Source organism: Ochlerotatus camptorhynchus, unplaced genomic scaffold (assembly GCF_037179485.1).
Source record: "Ochlerotatus camptorhynchus isolate MF236.1 unplaced genomic scaffold, CSIRO-AGI_Acam_v1.1 ptg000250l, whole genome shotgun sequence".
Taxonomy (NCBI): Eukaryota; Metazoa; Arthropoda; class Insecta; order Diptera; family Culicidae; genus Ochlerotatus; species Ochlerotatus camptorhynchus.
The window spans coordinates 140,415-162,945 of NW_027040740.1; the positions used below are offsets into that span (position 1 = coordinate 140,415).

Here is a 22,531-nt window from a genome sequence, read left to right on the forward strand (position 1 = left end):
GATTTTTAATTTTTGATTTAATAGTAGATTAATTAAAAAAAAACTACAAGGGACAGCCCTATGGGGTTGTACGCAATGGTGACGTAGGACTACGTGGTCTTATATAATAAATGGTAATGTGTATTAATCTGAACCATATTTTAATTATTTTCCTTACCTCATTTTTATATTTTCATTTTCTGTTCTATTTACAATCGTACAGATTTGTCTTGAATCTGATGAAATATTTGCTTAGAGCCAATGCCCATGATTGTGCTGGGTAATTAAAATTTTTATTCAACAGATTGCGTTCAACGTATCCACATCGTATAATGGCCGAACCAAGCAGACCGCTTGTAAGTCCACCGGAGGAAAGGCTCCTCTCAAACAGATCGAGGAGTGAAGAAGTCTCATCGCTACCGGCCAGGAACAGTCGCTCTGCGTGAGATCCGTCGTTACCAGAAATCGACCGAGCTGCTGACTGCAAGTTGCCTTTCAAGCGTCTGGTCCGTGAAATCGCCCAGGACTTCAAGACCGATCTGCGCTTCCAAAGCTCGGCCGTTAATGGCCCTACAGGAATTCAGCGAGGCCTATCTGGTCGGTCTATTCGCCATCCATGCCAAGCGTGTCACAATTCGACAGTGAGCATGCATAAGGGCGTATACGCGATGATCGATTCTCTTCATCGTTTTTCTCTTTGCATTTCTACAGCTAAGCGAAACAATTTTGTACAATTTGTTCAATGTAGAGTTGTAATAGGTTGTATTGGCTTTCAAAAGCAACAACAAACGCACCGACAAACGTTAAATCTAGCGAGTTATTAAGAAAAGAGAAAATCGATGAAGAGAATCGATCATCGCGTATACGCCCTTATGAATGCTCACTGTCGAATTAATTCATGTTCCATATTCGGTTTTCACAATGTGTACCCCCATATAGAAATCACAGACGTCCTACACGGTTAGGAAAAAGTACCCAAAATTAAGTTGTTTTCACTCATCTCGGCACTATAGTGCAGGAACCCAAAAGTAGGTAAAGCGGGTCAAAGTAATTTTCATATACTTGTGTGCAGTTCGTATGGAATTTTCTACTGGCTTTTTAACCAAAAGTAAGTTAGTTGTACCCAACAGTAGGTAAATATAATTATACTCAACGTTGGGTTCCCACACTTTACACTTCACCCTGTTGGGTGATTTTGCTCCTCCGTTTTTGACAACATTAGAAGGATAAAAGGAGACAAACTAGTCAAAAGTAGGTAAAAGTGAACTTGCCATTGGGTACTTTTTTCTTACCGTGTACGTCAAAACCGTACGGTCATGTCATGGATGCAACCTCTTATTCTTTTTGTCAACATTATTTTCATAAGGCAAATCAACAACTGATTTCTTATCGCGAACTTTGCTAACGCTGCTTTCGAACATTTAAAAGTTCAATAAATCATCAAAACCTCTTTTACGTTGGAAATCGATTTGTGGCCAAAGGCCGATTGATTGTTTGGATGGTACGAATTTACTTGGAGCTAGTGTACTTGGTGACGTCCTTGGTTCCTTCAGAAACACCGTGCTTGGCCAACTCACCCGGCAGCAGCAGACGGACAGCAGTTTGGATTTCGCGGGAGGTGATCGTCGAGCGTTTGTTGTATTGAGCCAGACGGGACGACTCAGCAGCAATGCGTTCGAAGATGTCATTGACGAAGCTGTTCATGATGCTCATGGCCTTCGACGAGACTCCGGTGTCCGGGTGGACCTGCTTCAACACCTTGTAGATGTAGATGTTATAGCTTTCTTTCCTGCGCTGTCTCCTCTTCTTCTTCTCTCCCTTGACGATGACTGTCTGCGCCTTTCCGGACTTCTTGGCGGCCTTTCCACTGGTTTTCGGTGCCATAGTTTAGCTGTTCGCTTCGGTAGAGAACAACTGATAGTCATTTCGACAGTGGTGTCTCGTTTTGTGCCCGTAGCATAAGAAGCGAAACTCCTCCCCTTTTTAGTATTTTGCTTCCCGCTGTATGTATTGTACCCTTCCTGTATTAATAATATGCTGCTCGACTCAGGTATAAGTATACCCTCGATGAGTGAAATAAACCGGTCATTCTCTGCTTGAACGTCAAGCAGTACAGTTCGGTCTTTGCTCGCTCTGTCGAGTTGTTCTAAAGTTTCTAGTTTGTTCCAAACATTCGCAGTTTAATCGCGTCGTCAGTAGTGTCGGTCGCTTCGTGTGATGGGAAGACAGCGCTCCCGGAGCAGGCTCCGAGAGAAAACGGAGAAGAAGAACAGCGGTGAGGGTAGCTTGAGTGTACCTATTTCGAATAGGTACGCTACTCTTCCCACCGATGTAGGGAATCCCACCTCAGCCACGGTGAAGCGGTCAAAGAAGAGGAAGAAAAATCAAGGCCAGTCCGATGGTGCGAGTGGACGGGACGATGCCACCGCGACGAACGTCAGCGTCATTGGTGATTTCGGTGACGCCGTCGACAACGAAACTGCTGCCAGCCCGAGTGCAGCAAAAATGAAGCTTCCTCTACTGGTGGTGAAGCAAGTCCCACTCAACACGCTGATTGGCGATCTTTCATCGCTGGGCGTTGCAGCTGAGTATAAGCTCGGCAGGATCGGCACCAAGGTGATGCTCCGAACCAAAGCGGAGTACGAAGTGGCCGTGAAATATCTGAAGGATACCAAGGCGGAATTCTTCACGCACGACATCCCCGGTGAGAAGCCCTTCAAGGTAGTCATCAGGGGTCTACCAAACTTCGACCCCAAGATGGTCGAAGCCGAAATCAACCGGTACAAGCTAGCCCCAATCGCTGTCTTCCGAATGACAAGGAGAGATGAAAACGTGAAGACGTACCCGGATTGTCTTTTCCTGGTGCACTTCCAGAAAGGGACGGTGACGCTCAATGCGCTACAAGCCATCCGATCGATCTACTCCATCATCGTACGGTGGGAGCCATACCGTGGTGGTCATCGTGACGTAACGCAGTGTCAGAGGTGCCTCAATTTTGGACACGGTACCCGCAACTGCAACATCAAGCCACGCTGCAGCAACTGCGCTCAAGAACACGCCACTTCCAACTGCCCTGCGGATGGAGCCGTGGCGATAAAATGCGCTAACTGTGGTGGTGCACATCAAGGCTCTGACAGACAGTGCTCCAAACGCGAGGACTTCAAACGCATCCGAAAGCTGGCGTCAAGCAACAATCAACCAGGACGCAAGAAGGACAAAACCCCATCATTCAGGACGGAGGATTTTCCGCCTCTTCGTGCTCCCCAGCAAAGGCAAGCGAATTCGCGGGTGCAACCCGCCCCCCCTCAAGAAGCTTCCGGTGATTCTGCTGGTCAAAGCTCTCCATCCCCCCCCTGGATTCTGGAGACAACCAACAGCGCAAAACAACAACCCCGATCTGTTCACAGCGGATGAACTGATGGAAATTTTCGTCAACATGTCCGGTGCTCTTCGTAAGTGCCGCAATAAGCCCGAACAGATCCAAGTGCTCGGTAAGTTCATCATCCAGTATGGCGTCTAAACCGCTAACTATCGTCACCTGGAATGCTTGCTCTGTAAGAGCAAAAAAGATTGAGCTTGCCGACTTCCTCCGCAAGCACAGCATCGACGTGGGCCTTCTAACCGAGACCCATCTAAAGTCCGGCGACAGCTTCTGGTTGCCTGACCATAACACTATCCGGCTTGATCGCACCAGCTCCAGGGGGGGTGGTGTTGCGGTCGTCGTCAAGAAAGGAATAAAATACCACACTCTGTCCCATATCCGCACCTCTATCATCGAGGCCCTTGGTGTGGAGGTGGAGTCGTCGACTGGATACGTCCAGTTCATCGCCGTCTACTGCCCTCGACAGTGTGCCGCCAGCAGTGGACTAGCGGCTAAATTCAAGAAGGACCTGTCCACCATCACCCGTACCGGTTCCCGCTTCGTAGTTGGAGGAGATCTGAATGCTCGCCATGAGGCCTGGCGGAACTACCAGCAGAACCAGAACGGTCGTCTCCTGTTCGACCACTCACAGCATGGGCTGTATTCCGTTTGGTTTTCGGATGAACCAACATTCATCTCACCGGCGGGCAACCCATCGACGCTAGACCTGTTCCTGACAAATATCGGCTTGTCCAAGCCGGTAGCCTTGAACGAACTCAGCTCCGACCACCAACCGGTGGTGGCTGAACTGGGCTGCAACGTGGCTCCTGCTTCAAGCCTGCGCAAGGACTACCATCACGTAAACTGGGCCCAGTTTGGACGCGTGGTAGACAGGCACATCATCGACAACCCGCCGCTTGACACCGTGGAGGACATCGACCGAGCGTTGGAGGGACTCCACCAAGCCATAACCGTGGCTGACGAGGCGTGCGTCCGACGAGTTCCTGTGAGGGGTAAGTTTATTGCCATTGATTCCCACACCCAACTTTTGATTTGCCTGAGAAATGTTCGTAGACGCCAGTTTCAGAGGACTGGAGATCTGGGCAAAAAACGTGAAATGGCTGATCTGAACAGACAGATTGCTTCCAGAATGGACTCACTCCGAAATGAAAGTTTCGGGCGTGTTGTCCAGAATCTGGACGACCGCTCCAGACCATTCTGGAAGGTAGCCAAGGTCCTGAAAACTCATCCCAAACCCATTCCACCTCTCAGAGTCGAAAATGATGACGATCGGCTTTTAATCACCCCACAGGAGAAAGCAAATGCGATCGGCGAGCATGTCGCTTCATCGCATTTGCTTGGCTCGAATATCCAAAGTCCGCTCGAAGATCAGGTTGCGCAATGCGTTCAAAACCTAGATGCCTCCCCTTGTGTCGTGCCTCCGGCGGATATGATTACAGTACAACAAATTTGCTCAGCGCTGAAATGCACCAAGAACATGAAGGCTCCCGGGTTTGACGGTATATTCAACTTGATCTTGAAGAGACTCAGCATGAAAGTGCAGTCTCTTCTAACCGCTATCTTCAACAGATGTTTGGAACTGCACTACTTTCCAAGTATCTGGAAAGTAGCAAAAATCATACCAATCCGCAAACCCGGTAAGGATCCAACATTGCCTTCAAGCTACAGACCAATCAGCCTCCTTTCAGCGCTGAGCAAATTGTTCGAGAAACTCATTCTCAATCGTTTGCTCAAGTTTGTCGAGGAAAATAACATTCTCCTTCCGGAACAGTTTGGATTCAGAAAGGGGCACTCCACCAATCATCAGCTAGTACGGGTGATGAATAACATCCGAAGTAACAAAGCTGTATCCAAGTCCACAGCCATGGCCTTGTTAGACGTTGAAAAGGCGTTTGACAATGTTTGGCATGACGGACTTGTGTACAAGCTTTGTAATTTCAACTTCCCATTACATCTGGTTAAAATCACCCGTAACTACCTTCAGCAAAGGTCGTTTAAGGTATCGTTGAATGGTTGTCTTTCCGACACGTTTTCCATCCCAGCAGGAGTGCCGCAAGGCAGTCTGCTGGGCCCCTTGCTTTACAGCATTTATACTTCCGACATTCCTCCCCTTGGAGACGGTTGCGTGTTCTTCCTGTTCGCAGATGATACCGCAATAGCCGTTAAAGGAAGGATGCCTCGCGAAATAACGAACAAACTTCAACGATGCCTTAACGCCTTTGCTGATTATGCCACCACGTGGAAAATTAAAATCAATCCCTCCAAAACACAAGCGATCATGTTCCTACATCGGCAATCGCCCAAACTGAAACCGGCTCCATCTTGTACTGTAATCATGGATGGCACAAGGATTGAGTGGTCCGCCGAAGTAACCTATCTCGGGATGTTGATCGATGAAAAGCTCCTCTTCCGTTCGCATGTAGAGAAAACTGTAGTCAAGTGTTCTACCTTGGTTAGGTGTCTGTATCCGCTGATTTGCCGCAGATCCCGCCTCTCAAGGGTGAACAAACTGGCCGTCTACAAACAAATCGTAGCACCTGCGATCCTCTACGCAGCTCCGGTGTGGGAATCATGTGCACAGACTCACAGGAACAAAATTCAGGTCGCTCAGAATAGAGTGCTGAGGATGGTTCTTGATCGTCCTTTCGACACTAGAATAACAAATTTACATGAAGAGGCAGGCATTGCCAAAATAGATTCCAAAATTAACGAAATTAAGACTAAATTTGCACAAAAATGTAATTTATCAGAACATGCTTTGATAAGCAATTTGTATATAGTAGGTTAGGTGTATATAGTAGTTGTAGATTAGTTGTAGTTGTAAATAGTAGTTATAAGTAGACTCCTTTTTCCAATTCAAATCATACCAATCCCACCAAGGTGGTCATACTTTAAAATAGGCCTGATAGGACTAGAAACTGTAAATAATAATTAAAATCTCACTGTACTAAAGTTGAAAAGACGCATCTGTGTCACTTGAAAAAATTCATACATGTAAACCACACAAACACAAGAAATAAAGATCATTTAACTAACTAACTAAAAAAAACTGAAATAAACCGACCTATCTGGTCGATCTGTTCGCCATTCACGCCAAGCGTGTCACAATTATGCCAAAGGACATTCAGTTGGCTCTTCGTATTTGTGGTGAACGCTCTTAATTTTTCCTTCGAAATCTATCAAAACCGGCCCTTTTCAGAGCCACTAAAAGATTCCACAAAAGAGTTGGGAAGGAAATTTCTGTTGCTTACAATTGATCACATCACAGTGAATCCTGATCTAAAAATTGCAACCAGCAAGTGCCCTAGAACCAAAAGCGATGCGATGCTATGTAAGGGGCTTAGAAGCAGAAGGGTGAAAGCCAATTCGCTTTTTCGATTTCCTCTTTTGTGATGACCATAGCTTCCTATTTCGCACTATTTCTGCTATGCTCTTCTATCATCCACAACAATAAACGTATCAATGAATGTGTTTGCCGTCGAGTTAACGTTATCTGACCGTGCACTTCGTAGTTGCTCCTTCGTGAATGATCACAACTAATCCACTTGCACAGAGAACTACATAGATGGGTGCATGGGATGAGCTTTCCATCTTCAATGTACAAGCACATTAATTCATTCTATAGATCAATTCACAGCGCCGGCCACGTCCTCCTGGTCTTTTGGAGAGGGAAGGATGATTAGTTCGACGTCCGGTTGTTACTAGAGACCGAGAATACATCTCCACGGCTATCTCGGGAAGGATAGTAGTGTAAGTGAGGTAGGTTATTTTTAGATTAGGATTCACTGTGGTAAGTGATGCGATCGGTTAAAGCAGAACTTGTTCTTTATTTAAATGTAATGGGGATAGAATAAGACAAAGTGAAAAATTGCAAGGTTTAGGAGATTGAACTCCCTACCTTCTGCTCAGTAAGCAGAAACGGTAACCACTGAGCTACAGAACCTCGTCGTAATGCTATATCGACATGTTTCGTCTACTAACTACTCTCTGACGACTGTGCTGGAGAGGCAGCATATGCATGTACGTAATTGGTGGATTTGTTAATTTTTTAACGCTTTTGGACAATGCTTGACATTTACTACTTTTTCAATAGTTTCTTGTTGAACATAAACAGTCATTGATATCGATACGTAAGCGTAGCCCTGATCGATTGGTGATAAAATTATTGAAATTGGTTCAGGGGCAGCTGAGTTATTAACGTTCAAAATCTTTCATAATTTGTTACATGTTCCATTTTCAGTTTTCACAAAGTGTACCTCCATACAGAAATCAAAGACGTAGTCCTACGTCAAAAGCAGTCTACAAAGGTTTGAGCCTCGCGCGCGTATTACGGTTATAGAGGTCTAAATTTAACATTTGATAAAAAAAATGCAATTTTGAAGCTTATTTGGAAGATACTTTGAGTTAGTAGTAAGTTTTCTGGCAAATGTTGGGGGTTCGTGAGCATTCCTGAAAATTATGCAACATTGCTGAAAATTATGATAGCATCAGATTGCGGGGTTGCTAGTGTAATAGGATGCTTTGTTGATTGTTCATTAACGCTTGATTGCTTGTAATACGTATGAATATTATAGGTGGACAAAAAGGCGAACTAAGAGGTGGACGCCTGAGCTTTTCCACATTTATATCGCTATGAAGCAACTGTAAACTCTAGAGGTAATTTATATCTATAACTGAAACCAGTTTGATTTTGTTTGCTAAGCTGGTTAAAATGTAATATTTAATTATCTTAAAGATTAATCGTCCAGCTCAAACCTTTGTAGAGGTAAGAGGTGGGACCATCATCATCATCATCTATGATGCTATGGTGGTCAGTTTTACAGAAGTCATAAGAACCGGAAGCAGGATAATCGTCGAAATCACGCACGAGTTTCTCCTCAACAGTGACAATTACAGGAGGGTGATGTGGAACTAGCTTAGTTAGTGCACAAGGAGCCGAGGAAACTAATGGAGCCCTGTCCTGTGTGCTCACGAAGCAGAGGTCCAAACTACGATCATTTTCGTTAACTATATGGTTAATTTGATAAAGCGTTGCTGCGCTGTAGTTGTCGAGAATAGCTCCTGCGTGAAATGTAGAGCTATCAGAATCTAGATACAGGAATCTGCTATGAGATGGACTCCACGAAACGCCTGGCAGTTTGAAGTCACCAAAAATGAATATCTCATCAACTGCAGTGGCACTTTCGATAACTGTGAAAACTGACCGACAGTGAGTATCGATGAGTTTATTGGACACCTCCACCAGTAGGTTTACGACTGTTGTTAGGATTCCGAACGCAACGAAAGACCTCGTAGTCAGGACCGAAGACTTGAAATGCCCCTAATTTGGGCCCATACATAAATTCAACAATCGAAAAAAAAATCAATAGCGACCAAAAATATCCATTAGTACCGTTCCAATGACACGCTCATCTAGATAAAATTGATAAATAGCAGATTTTTAGCGATGAGCCCAATCTTAGATCCATAGGCCAACATTAGAGCCATTTTCCCTATATAACAGAATTTAATTAAAACATGTTTTTAAAATATATATTATTTCAAGGTTCCAATCAAATCGGTTGTTTTCGATTTCCGGTTAATTCCTGGTTCAGTGGCCACCGTTTTCTAAAATTAAGCAGTATACCAAGACACAGGACACGGAAATAGGCTAATAACCAATATATATTATGGTTATTGAAATCCCGCATAAACAATAACCATAAGAAGCGCCTGACCATGAATTCGGGGTATCATCCTAACTTTATGTGGCATGGTCGTACCATCTATGATATTGTTAGTGTTTGGTACCCGTTTATTATTGCATTGTTCGAGGATAAGAATAACAAACCAACATTTTTGGCTGGAGCGAAAGTGAGGATAATAAACTTTGCACTTGAAAATGCGATTACGCAAATGTGCGTGTAATAAACGTCAGAAAGCTCAATATTTACTCGGGCACACGGGAACTACCTACCTTCTCCTACTCCAATCTCGTAAACCGTTTCGCCACGGCTGTCGGCAATCCGTTCCTGCAACCGTTTGGTGAGTGCTTCATACTGTTCTTCCGTTGGACTAACGAGAACTGTCTTTCCTCGAATGCACGAGTAATCAACTTTTGTTGGCTTATCCGGACTGATATTCATGGTTGTCGCTGGTTGAGTTGAAGGATGCCCTGGAGGTGCTGATGATTGCATTTTAATTTCTGGATCAGCTGTTTGCCAATTGAATGTAAATGCATCACCTTCTAGTCAAAACGCTTCTTCTTCCGATAATCTAAGAATGCAAAATAAGCAACTGCTGACAACTGAAATGAGTAAAAAAGAGAACTGTTGATAGTAGATGAACACAAAAAACAGAGAGCACAACACAAGAATTGCGAATAAAAATTAAAGAAAAATAAACAGTTTTTTTTTTGCAAATATTCGAGCAGAGTTGAGGGTCATAATTTTCAATTTTTGAGGGGAAAAATTTATCCCTTCTTCAGTATCCAAAATCATTTAGATAAACTACATGGTCGTAACCAAATTTATTTAATTAAATTTTGTTCAGATCGATCTTTTCAATATCTTTCTTTTCGTTAGTGCACCTTGATCGCAGCATAACTTTATATGTGATCAACACTTTATTTTAACATTGTAGCTTAAAATCCTTGTTCATGCTGGCATTAGCTAGTAAAACATTGATTTTAAATACCAAGCGGCTTAATGATAATTTTCTGTTTTTGGTAATGAGTTAGGACGTCATCTAAACTGCCCTTTCACAGATTTTTTTAATTCGTTCAATCATATTTTATCCAACATTATTCGATTTAAACACCATTGGTAGAATAATCTATACCTGTATGAGTAATACGCCCTTTCTACGATAATACTTTTCAATGTTGAAAAATCACCAAAAAATATTAGTTTCTCAATGTCGCAACTTTTACAAAATTTGCTTGTGATTATGATATGACAACAAAACACTTATGTGTCACCTGTGATGTCAAAATATCTGCAGTTTGACAATAAGGTTTTGCACCGTCAGGGTTAACCTCAATCTGATGACAGTTCAGTGGTACTATTTACGTGGACTTAGGCTGTGAACCATTTGCCGAGTTAAATTTAACTCGTGGTTAAAAGTGACATTTCGAAAGTTATTCTTGATGTTCGAAAATCCCTGTGCTGTCGATCAAGAATAACTTTCGAAATGTCACTTTTAACCACGAGTTAAATTTAACTCGGCAAATGGTTTACATCCTTAGGCTGCGTTCCATTTGGTGAATTTTTACTTAAATTTGACAGATGGAAAATTTTCAAATAAACCTGCTATTGTACCAGACTTATTTCTGACATACGAGGAATCAATTTTGACAAACACCTTCTCGAAAATAGGAAGATCAACAACAGAGGGATTTTCGAACATCTTAATTTATTTTCGAAGTGTCAAATTTATTTGAAAATTCGCCAAATGGAACACAGCCTTAAAGCCGGCGCACAATGGATACGTTTTCAGGTTTTTTGCGAGGTTTTTTGACAGTTAGCCCATGCCCATGCCCATTTTGACAGTTAGCCCATGCACATATCTGTCAAAAAACCCGAAAACGTAAGCATTGTGCGCCGGCCTTTAGGCTCTGAACCATTTGGCGAATTTTTTAACTCTTCACGGTTAGAAAAAAATACCCAAAATTAAGTTCTTTTCACTCATCTCGGCACTATAGTGCAGGCATGGTGGGTATATAAATGGTGATACAGCTTTCTCACTATATAGGCGAGGAGGTCGCGGGGGGGGGAAAGTGCGGTTTAGAGCAAATTGTAAACAAACTCGGGCGCTGTCCCATACAAAAATCCAACATGGCTGAATCATGAATTTGACACATTAGAACACCTATTTGTAGTCACCTTGAGTGCAGGAACCCAAAAGTAGGTAAAGCGGGTCAAAGTAATTTTCATTTACTCGTGTGTAGAAATACTCAGAGGGAGAGATGGGCGGAGAGAATGTTTTGAGCCAAATGAACTGTCAAAATCTGAGCCAATCGATCATTCCAATTAGAATTTATCCGAGGATTTCTTATTCTTACTAGAATAAATTTGAGAGTATTGCAATCGAACAGAAATTCAATCACCTATATGTTTTGTGTGCTTCTCAAATTCAACTAGTTTTTGGAACCAAAAGCAATATTCTAACTCTATTGATTAATTGATCTTCTTTGGTTAATGAATGGCAACAAGAAATGTGCAAAATATTGCGATGCAATCAATTATTATTTTGCACGTATATCGAATCAAAAATAAAAGTCATTTGAAATATTAGCTTCTAGCAAGGGTTGCAAGATAATTTAGGAACAAATCCCTGCTGCCGAATAGTGTTTTGTTTTCTCCGCCTATCTCTCCCTCTGAGTATTTCTACTTGTGTGCAGTTCGTATGGAATTTTCCACTGGCTTTTTAACCAAAAGTAAGTTAGTTGTACCCAACAGTAGGTAAATATGATTATACTCAACGTTGGGTTCCCACACTTTACTACTCCTGTTGGGTGGTTTTGCTCCTCCGTTTTTGACAACATTAGTAGGAGAAAAGGAGACAAACTACCCTAATAAAAATTGTATGGTTAATTTGCTTAACGACGTGTTCTGGGTATCATCCAAACCATTTGTGGAATAGTTCAATGATTTGGGTTATCGTTCGTTTCTGTTTATTTTTTATTACGGTAGTCAAAAGTAGGTAAAAGCACAAACGAAATGACAGACGGAGCGGCTCGAAAACTTTGGTGACTAACCTGCTATTTCAATTTTTCAGTGTACCACATGGCAACACCACTACTACTGGATTGTACCACATGGCAACACTACTACTGGATTGTACTAGCATTTTCACCAAACGTACTAGAATATTTTGGTTCTGTCTCTTTCACTCTATTCAAAACTGAAATGCATAAAAAAATGACAAAATGATACGCACTCTTTGCACACTGTCAAAGAATCATTGTACACAAAATCAACTTTGTTCAAATCAAAACAAAAAAACTAACCCATCTGGTGGATGATGGCACAAGCTTCCAAGAAAATTCTATTACAGTGAACCACATTATTTAAATGGATTTCTTCGCCAGTTAGTCGTCTGTCACTTTGTTTGTGGTAAAAGTGAACTGGCCGTTGGGTACTTTTTCTTACCATGTTGGCTAAAATTTGACAGATGACAAGTTATCGATTAACCCTGCTATCCGAGCATGGTTATTTCTGACAGACAAGAAGTTAAATTTTGACAACCGTTGCTCGAAAACCGGTGGATCGACAGCACGGGGATTTTCGAACATAGAAAATAACTTTCGAAGTGTCACTTTGAACCACGGGTTAAAATTAACTCCGCAAATGGTTCATAGCCTTAAGGCCCAAACGCAATGTGGGCGAAAGCGGAACGGAAAGTTTGACAGTTGTCACAAATCACATCAAAATGCCTAACCGAAGTCAATTTGATTCTAACTAGTTTTCAATCTGACAAGTAGGCTTACTCAGATCGAGCTTTTCCGCTGCCGCTGCCGTTCCGCTTCCGCTGTCATTGCGCTTGGGCTTTAGGTTGTGTTCCATTTGATGAATTTTCACTTAAATTTGACACTTCGAAAATAAATTAAGATGTTCGAAAATCTCTCTGTTGTTTATCTTTCTATTTTCGAGAAGGTGTTTGTCAAAATTGATTCCTGGTCTGTCAAAAATAAGTCTGGTACAATAACAGGTTTATTTGAAAATTTTCCATCTGTCAAATTTAAGTGAAAATTCACCATATGGAACACAGCCTAATACCACAAACGAAGTGACAGACGACTACCCGCATAAACGCGAACCATAACTTGACCTTACCCATAATAATTATAAATTGTTTATAATCCCTCCTAAACTTTAACTGAAATGATTATGGAACTTTACATGAACGTTTGTGTGATAAAGTTTTAACCTTATGTATTATTGTTTTTTGAAAGCGGACCTCACAAATAATGGGTTGTTAAGAACCATTACCATTCAAAATTCTTGTTTTCTCCATACATTTTCGAAAAGAGAACTATATTAGAACGTTTTAACTTATGGTTTGAGAACATTAATGGTTATGGTTATGATAGTCAGTAAGGTCCATTAATGGTTTTGTATTATCGCTCAACTTAACGTGGAATATATCGTGAATTGGTAATCAGTAATTTACAGGCAACCAATTCGCGATATATTCAACATAAAGTTGATCGATGTTACATAACTATTCATGGACCTTACTGACTACCATAACCATAACCATTAATGTTCTCAAACCATAAGTTAAAAGGTTCTAATATAGTCCTCCTCCCGAAAATATATGGAGAAAACAAGAATTTTGAATGGTAATGGTTCTTAACAACTCATTATTTGTAAGGTCCGCTTCCAAAAAACCATAATACATAAAGTTAAAACTTTATCATTAAACGTTCTTGTAAAGTTCCATAACCATTTCAGTTGAAGTTTAGCAGGGATTATAAACAATTTTTAACCATTTTTGGTAAGGTCAATTTATGGTTCGCGTTTATGCGGGAACTGGCGAAGAAATTAATTAAAATAATGTGGTTCGCTGTAATAGAATTTTCTTAAAAGCTTGTGCCATCATCCACCAGAAGGGTTAGTTTTTTTTTTGTTTTGATTTGAATAAAGTTGATTTTGTGTACAATGGTTCTTTGACAGTGTGCAAAGAGTGTATATTTTTATCGTTATTTTTATGCATTTCAGTTTTGAGTAGAGTGAAAGAGATAGAATCAAAACATTCTAGGACATTTGGTGAAAATGCTAGTACAATCCAGTAGTAGTGTTGCCATGTGGTACAATCCAGTAGTAGTGGTGTTGCCATGTGGTACACTGAAAAATTGAAATAGCAGGTTAGTCACCAAAGTTTTCGAGCCGCTCCGTCTGCCACTTCGTTTGTGCTACTACTAGATTGAACTAGCATTTTCACCAAATGTACTAGAATGTTTTGGTACTGTCTCTTTCACTCTACTCAAAACTGAAATGCATAAAAAAATGACAAAATGATACGCACTCTTTGCACACTGTCAAAGAATCAATGTACACAAAATCAACTTTGTGCAAAACCAAAACAAAAATACTATCCCATGTGGTGGATGATGGCACAAGCTTCTAAGAAAATTCTATTACAGCGAACCACATTATTTTAATTGATTTCTTCGCTAGTTAGTCGTCTGTCACTTCATTTGTGGTATAAGACCAGAAAGTCCCGAAGAAACGTGCTCAACTTTTTGGCTCAGCTCTGTTCTATCTTCGGTCCCAAGCTAATCGATGCACCCCTCGAAACATAGAAAAATCCACGAACCCCTCATTTTATCTGTTAAACTTTCATAGCGAATCAAAACAAACATAGTGTAGAGCCGGCGCCGGTGGTGTAGTGGTAAGCGTGACTGCTTTCTAACACCCCAATGGGTCTGGGTTCAATCCCAGCCGAGGTCGGTGGGATTTTTCTGAGGCATAAAAATCTCTGGTCACGTCTTCCTTCAGAAGGGAAGTAAAGCCATTGGTCCCGGCCCATGTGTGTTGTGAATGGGTGCGATATTCTACGCAGGTGTGGAAGCTGCCTTCCTGCACATTCGGATTGCCGTCAATGGATGGCAATCGATGTCCGTCGGTGATTGACACTAGATTGCGGAACAGAGACCGACGTTAAATAAAGGAAAGAAGAAGGAAAAGCCCGATCTGAGTAAGCCCACTTGTCGGATTGAAACTAGTTAGAATCAAATCGAAGTCGGTTAGGCAACTTGATGTTATTTGTGAAACTTTCAAACTTGCCGTTTCCGTTCCGCTTCCACTCACATTGCGTTCGGGCCTTTACTTTCTTTTTATACATTATACAGTGTCGGAAGAAGTGCTCTGTATTGCGCATCATTGTGCGATTATAGTGCACTAATTCCAACAATGTGTTTAATGTGTAGAACGCGAGTAAAATCGGTTGTAGTGGGTTATTCCGGTTTTCAACTGTATCGATAATATACTGTTCGAGAACGATCCTTGTATGGGATAATCATGGACTTCTTTCCGATTAACTTTTGTTAAGATTACATAGGTTAGATATTACAATGTTTGTCTATATTGAAATAGAATTGAAAGAAATGTAACTCTATTCACTATTTCCGCTTTTTCAAATCCTGTTTCGCAGCCTCTATCTCTTGTTTAACATTATCTTTAAATGCATTCATCATTCGTTTAAACTTTTCAGGTGTCATCTCTACTAGCTTTTGTTCCTGTGCAACTGCCCGACTCCGATAGTAAGCGCTAACTAGCAATTGAGCAGCTCTGCGCATTGGATAACTCTCGGCCAGTCGCTGAATCAACTGCTCGTTATTAGCCAAGTACCGTAAAATAACGCGAAGCACCATGATTTCCGTACTAAAATTGAACGTTTTTGTATTTCTTAATAAGCTGTTGTTTGAGTGCCAGTTGTTTCCGAAGGCTTTCGAGTCTTCTTAGCTGTTCTTCCTTACTATACTCGATTCCGGGAAGCTGTCGAATTGTCACACGCGCCAATTCTAGTCTTTTTTGTAACTCCAGAACCTAAATGATAAAATAACAGACACATAAAAGAAGTATGATCCTGAAATTCGGCACTGGCTCGTAATTATGGCCTATCCAGGAAGATCGCTTTTTTCGCGGCACCAAAATACGTAAAAAAAACTACCAGTAGATATATTTACAATAAAATAAAGAAATAATCTAGGGGAAATGGATGTAATGTCGGCCTAAATGCCCCTAATTTGGGCCCATACATAAATTCAGCAATCGACTAAATTTTAAATAGCGACCAAAAATATTCATTAGTACCGTTCCAATGACGCGTTCATTTAGACAAAATTGATAAATAGCATATTTTTAGCCATGGGCCCAATCTTAGATCCATAGGCTAACATTAGAGCCATTTCCCCTACCACTTGAAATTCTGTGTAGACGGAATTCACACTCTTGAATTTTTATATTCAAGTTCTTCTCACTTCAACTTACCTTTAAACTACAGTCCTGGCTTTCTTTTTGTTTAGCTGCGTTATCCACAGGATCTTTCTCGACACTTGGTTTGGTGGATAATTAAAATGTCGCATTAAATTTATGTATTTACATAACAGGCCGACGTAATGTTACAAGTGTTTTAAAATTTAATGACACTAACCTCCTGATAATTTCGTATATAACTGGTAGAATCTCGATTTCGGTTACCTTCTGTGATTCTACGTCGGATGAGGATGCAACTGTTGAACTGTCTATATTTCCCTTAATTATATGTGGTTTCACATCAACTTGTTCTATCTGCATTGATTCCATTGTACACAGACGTTTAGGACATCATTCCAAAAGCTGATAAGCAGAACAGTTTATTAGGACAAAGAAAACTCAACTTAACTTTGTTTATTGTCGCAAACCTGAAATTCACGAAATTTGAGTGCACGAGCTCGCCAATTCGACCATTTCGACCAATGAGTACAGAGAGAGGTTCATCAGATCGTGAAATATGGTTGGTAGTAAACCAAAAAATCAACGTAAACGCAATTAGTGACGTCACTAATTGCTTGTTTCTTAAATGGGTTTCACTCACACAACTTAACTGATTGCTTCCCTCGGTAATAAACTCATTGCATTTCGACAGACCCAGCCAAGGAATAAGGTTAACATGTTGTACGACTTGCATTGAATATGGGAATATGTGACATCATTGAACACAGTAGAGGCGTCGTGGTGGTCCCATCTCCAAAAAGGCTACACGCTAAGATCAGTCTACCTACACGGAGATGAGAAACTACCCAAAATTAAGTACTTTTCCCACAACATAGGGTTCAGTCCAATAACCCAAATTTGAGTAAATCGCATATCTACCCGAAAAAAAATAACAACAAAAATACATTAAAAAACAATGTAACAATAAGACGAAAATTATTGTCTTAACAATGATTTATATTGTTACGTCTACAATAAATTTACCTTGATTTATGTTGTACAAAACAATAAATTTCATGGTAAATGGAAAATTTACAATAAAAAAGGGGGGTTGTTAAGTATCTTAACAATGAAATTTTCGTGATTTTCCCATATAATTTTTTTTCAATAACATTATATATTATTGTTATTTTACTGTTGGTTGGCGAATTTATTGATTAATAAAAATAACAGTGTACTTTAGAGTGTATGTGTTGGCCTGACAGATCTACTTTATCGACTTTAAAAATAAATCGAGAAAATAAAACATTGCCCCGGGAAGGGAAGGGGGTGGTATGTCTGTTACGGGTGGTCCTTTTTTTACTGGTTATGGATCGAGATTCGATCCGGTACTTGTGAGAAATGCAGGCCAACTCCCCTGCGCTCGATATCCCTAGGTCACGTCTCCTTGGTGGTTGAGCGTCGTTGATAAGTTAATGCATTCGACTGGAGAGAATCGCCCATGAAATATACTTCCACCTGAGAGTTCCTGACATCTTCAAGTGGTGGAATTTTTTATTATTATTGTATGATTATTGACTGCACGGAAAAGATCTCCATTAAGCTTTAGAGAGGGTCTAGGATAAGATATGAGCGGACGCGGACTGCTTGGTTTTGAGCCAAACGAACTGTCAAAGCCAGAGCCATACGAGCAGCGCCTATCTTGATTACATTGGCAGTGTTGCTGACCCTCTCATAGTCTGCATGCTTCAATCAGATTTATTTTTATTGTTCGTGAAGTAACCCACAATGAAAATACACCAATATTTAATGTAACAACAATTTTTATTGTAATAGAGTTGTTCATTATTGTTCATGATCGTATCATGTTAACAATAAAATAAATGAAAAATACGATAAAAATCATTGTAACAACATTTTATTATGTACATTCATTGTACAGCTAGGTAGCAGTTTTGCCGTTTTCGGAAGAGTACAACATTATAACAATCATTTTTATTGTCGACAATAAATATTAATGTTAGAGCATTGTTTCCACTGAAAATTTCACTGTAATTTTTTTTTCGGGACTTCACGATGCAAAATCTCACTTAACAACCTAGCTACACTAATAGAATTCCACACATTTTTATTGACAAATTTCCATTTAAAATTCCACATGATTTTCATGTGACAACACTTAAACAGAATCCACCCACAAGCACACATGAAATTTAAGAGTCAAATGAATAGTATGTGTGGTTACACATGGCTTTTATGTGAGCACATATTAAGTATGTGTCCGAGACCAGCACGGCAACATCGGCCACCGAATCACCACCAAAACTCGCGACGGACACATTACCAGCACGTTCCCGGGCTAATCCACCAACCGGACCGAGGTAAACTCGCCCACGGTAACGAATCTCTCAATAGAACAGAACTACACGTCGAAAATGTTACATCCGAACTCGGAGAACCAGCCCTAATAAAAATGGTATGGTTAATTTGCTTAACGACGTGTTCTGGGTATCATCCAAACCATTTGTGGAATAGTTCAATGATTTGGGTTATCGTTCGTTTAGGGTTATTTTTTTATTAGGGAGGCTTCCTGGAGGCAATTTTCGACACTGAACAATGAAACTGAAGCTGCGTCGTAGATTTTGGAGGTTAGATTCAAGGTCAACCGAGTCACTTAAGGCTAACATAGGCAAAACCGAGGGCAAAACACGATATATCACTAAATGATAACTTTATGAACACTTGAAACAAAATTTCAGCACACAAATTAACAAATTTAAAGCAATAAATATTTAATTCGCTGACGAAAAATACACAGCAAAAGAAAAACACGTCAGCTTTTCTTTTAAAAAGTAAGATGATAATAATTTTGGAAAAAAATAACATACGCTTATAAATTAAACTATTCCCATTTTGCTCGAAATTTAATCAATTTGACATTGAACCATAGAGGTAACTCTAAGACCAGAAGGTCCCGAAGAAACGTGCTCAACTTTTTGGCTCAGCTCTGGTACTCCCTTCGGTCCCAAGGCTAATCGATGCACACCTTAAAACATAGGAAAATCCACGAGCCCCTCATTTTATCTGTCAAACTTTCATAGCGAATCAAAATAAACATTGTGTAGTACTAGAATTTTGACAAGAATGCGGTGCGTTAATCGATTTGCTTGGGACCAATAGGCTAGTCAAGTAGTGAGCCAATTTAAAATCGTTAATTGCCACTGGTTGATTGAACTCAGTTTAATCAAATAGAATGATTAAAAATTAATACTCTCTTTCTAAAAAATAATCATCCGATTTATCAGTTTAATCAACAATCAATACGAAACTATCGATTTGAAATTGGTTCACTACTTGACCAGCCTATTGGTCCCAAGCAAACGATTAACGTAACCCATTCTAGTCGGAACTCTAGTACTACACTATGTTTGTTTTGATTCTGTATAAAAGCTTGACAGATAAAATGAGGGGTTCGTGGATTTTACCATTTTTCGAGGGGTGAATCGATTAGCTTGGAACCGAAGATAGTACCAGAGCTGAGCCAAAAAGTTGAGCACGTTTCTTCGGGACCTACTTGTCTTAGAGTAACATCTATGGTTTAGTCCTCGGCTTAATCATGGTTGATTAGATTGAAAATAATCTGTTTTGAATGAATTGGGCTCTTTAATTTTGAAAAATATATCGGTTTTTATATATCGGTTTTTATATCTGAAAGAGCTTTGTTTTCTGAGCACAGCTATATTTTTTTCGAATCCACACACTTTCATCTCGATTTTTAAATCAAGATTTTAAGCAAAATAATAACTTCACTGTTTGACACTAAACTGACAAACTGACAGCTCACTTCCACATGAAACGAAAATCAATTATTGTATCCATGTGTTTCACTTATACATTTTTGCCAAAACATCAGCCTTATACCACAAACGAAGTGACAGACGGAGCGGCTCGAAAACTTTGGTGACTAACCTGCTATTTCAATTTTTCAGTGTACCACATGGCAACACCACTACTACTGAATTGTACCACATGGCAACACTACTACTGGATTGTACCAGTATTTTCACCAAATGTACTAGAATGTTTTGGTTCTATCTCTTTCACTCTACTCAAAACTGAAATGCATAAAAAATTGACAAAATGATACACTCTTTGCACACTGTCAAAGAATCATTGTACACAAAATCAACTTTGTTCAAATCAAAACAAAAAAACTAACCCATCTGGTGGCTGATGGCACAAGCTTCCAAGAAAATTCTATTACAGTGAACCACATTATTTTAATGGATTTCTTCGCCAGTTAGTCGTCTGTCACTTCGTTTGTGCTTATACATTCCATAAGACAAACCACATAGGTCCTATAAGAATGCATAAAAGGTATGTGTGACCGCTTATACATTTCATTTGATACATGATCTTCATTAACTTTTTGCAAGGCGGCTGCTTATTAGTTGACTTATAGATTTTATGAATAATGAGCAATAGAAATTTGCCAAAAGGTATAACAAAGATGAATACTAAGATGAAACTGTCGGAAGAAAAACTTTCTATTTTAGTGTCTGCTTTCACGGTCCCTTTCATCCAATGAGAACCCCCCGTATTCAAGGTAATTTTGTGGTTGTGCTGCCCCCTCGGAAGAGATGAAATTTTGCGCTCATTTTTATCAAAACAATCACACCAAAATCAGAGATGTCCCATTTTTTAATTACTCGATTAACAACTAATCGATTATTTTTTGTTCGCTGTGCTGCCATTTCTATACCAATGAGAGTGCAACACATGTTTGAAACGATCGGTGATGATCCTGTGGTGATGTTAATGCTTATATCGGCATGATGTAACCGATTATAAATAGTTTACTTTTCGGTTCGTTAATCGATTAAACGATTATTTGAATGAAAATCGGACATCACTACACAGAAACAAAATCCATTGGCAAAAATACTATATTGATGGTTTAAATTAAATACTCCCACCAATAGATTTGTGCAGAAACGAAATTCATTTAACTTTACTATTTTTTCTATCAAAACTACTATGCCTTTTGAGTAATCATAGTAGTTTTGACAGAATGGTAGTAAATTTGATTATATTTTTAGTCAACTATACTGAAATCATGGTAGATTTAACGGCATTAAGCATAGTTATACTGAAAATAGGTGTTTTTTGCAAAATAGTATTCCTAACTATGGTCTTTGCTTCAGTGTAGATGAATGTGAAACGTCATTTCAAATATAAGAACCGTTAATAAATAATGATACAATTTGAAAGGGACCGGGGCTAATCACAAATTACGTCTCCATGGTAACTGAAATAAACACGAGTGTTCATAAGGAGATTTCTATCCGTGCATACAAAGTGACACCAAGGGGCGCTAATAAGGTGAGTTTTGCAAATGTAATCGTACTTATTTAAAATAGTTCCAGTGTACCAAAATTGATGAAATTTTGGGTTTGGGTTCCATTTTTAATACAGATTACGAATATGAATTTACCTCAATACCACAGAACAGAAGGAGAAGTGCAAACAAATCGGTGAATCAAAAAGTGTTCGTTTTTCTGCTCAACAAGCGATGTGTTGTGGTAGCGTTCCACACGGGCTTTCTATGTGCACTCACATTATTATAGCATGCTGCCTATCTCAACTGCAGGCAGAAGATGCCTTCTACCGCTACACACAAAAAATAATCGTTGATAAAATTAAAAAAAACCATTAGTAAAATTAAAAGTTTGCGTTGGTTCTTTTTGGTAGAAAGCGGTTAGCTATCAAAACTAAAGTCAACCAATTGTCTAATTAAAAGTTTTCCGCTCACTACTTTTAAAAGCTAAAACTTTTAAGATGAATTGTAATACTGTCAAATGAAAAGCACGGCATATTGAAATTAAAAGTGGGTTCTTTTCAATTCAAAACAAATTTTTGACATGAAAATGTGGTAAATTTGAAATAATATGTACTGTTTTGATTTACACTAAAAGCATTTTCAATTTAAATTTAAGTATTTTGAAGATTATAAAATCATTTTTAGTATTCAATTCTAATAATTATTAAATCCAAATATTTTCTTTATTTGATAAATAAAAATCTACAAATACAAAAATATATGTATTATGTCAGTTCGGTGCTGGCACGTGTATAAGCGTCTTACGTAGGCTCCACGCCACAGCTGATGAATGATGTATGTGTAGTCGAATAGGTTCGGATTCCAGGAAATAGTTACCACATTCAGCTCAGAACAGCTGCCCCGCCAGCCAAGATGAGATCAGGGATT

General features: G+C 39.8%; 3 protein-coding genes across 3 annotated transcripts in view; all 3 read right to left on the minus strand.

Moving 5' to 3' along the window:
- GTPBP1 (GTP-binding protein 1) overlaps positions 1 to 10,281 on the minus strand; it is a 30,778-nt gene extending 20,497 nt beyond the window's left edge. The window contains exons 1-2 of the mRNA XM_065226410.1: positions 10,181 to 10,281; positions 9,318 to 9,647 (exon numbers count right to left, since the gene is read on the minus strand). Of these exons, the coding sequence (XP_065082482.1) occupies positions 9,318 to 9,537 (220 nt within the window). The 5' untranslated portion in view covers positions 9,538 to 9,647; positions 10,181 to 10,281. The remainder of the gene's footprint in view (positions 1 to 9,317; positions 9,648 to 10,180) is intronic.
- A 5,172-nt stretch (positions 10,282 to 15,453) lies between these two features.
- LOC135704861 (protein NCBP2AS2 homolog) lies at positions 15,454 to 15,719 on the minus strand. Its single transcript, XM_065226374.1, has one exon. The coding sequence runs from the start codon at positions 15,717 to 15,719 to the stop codon at positions 15,468 to 15,470; it is 252 nt and encodes an 83-aa protein (XP_065082446.1). The 3' UTR covers positions 15,454 to 15,467.
- A 10-nt stretch (positions 15,720 to 15,729) lies between these two features.
- Positions 15,730 to 16,813, minus strand: MED9 (mediator complex subunit 9). Its single transcript, XM_065226373.1, has 4 exons — positions 16,752 to 16,813; positions 16,502 to 16,686; positions 16,339 to 16,402; positions 15,730 to 15,894 (listed from the first exon to the last, which is right to left on the minus strand). Exons 2-4 carry the CDS (start codon positions 16,651 to 16,653, stop codon positions 15,730 to 15,732), a joined length of 381 nt encoding a protein of 126 aa, XP_065082445.1. The 5' UTR covers positions 16,654 to 16,686; positions 16,752 to 16,813.
- Between the last annotated feature and the right edge of the window lie 5,718 nt (positions 16,814 to 22,531).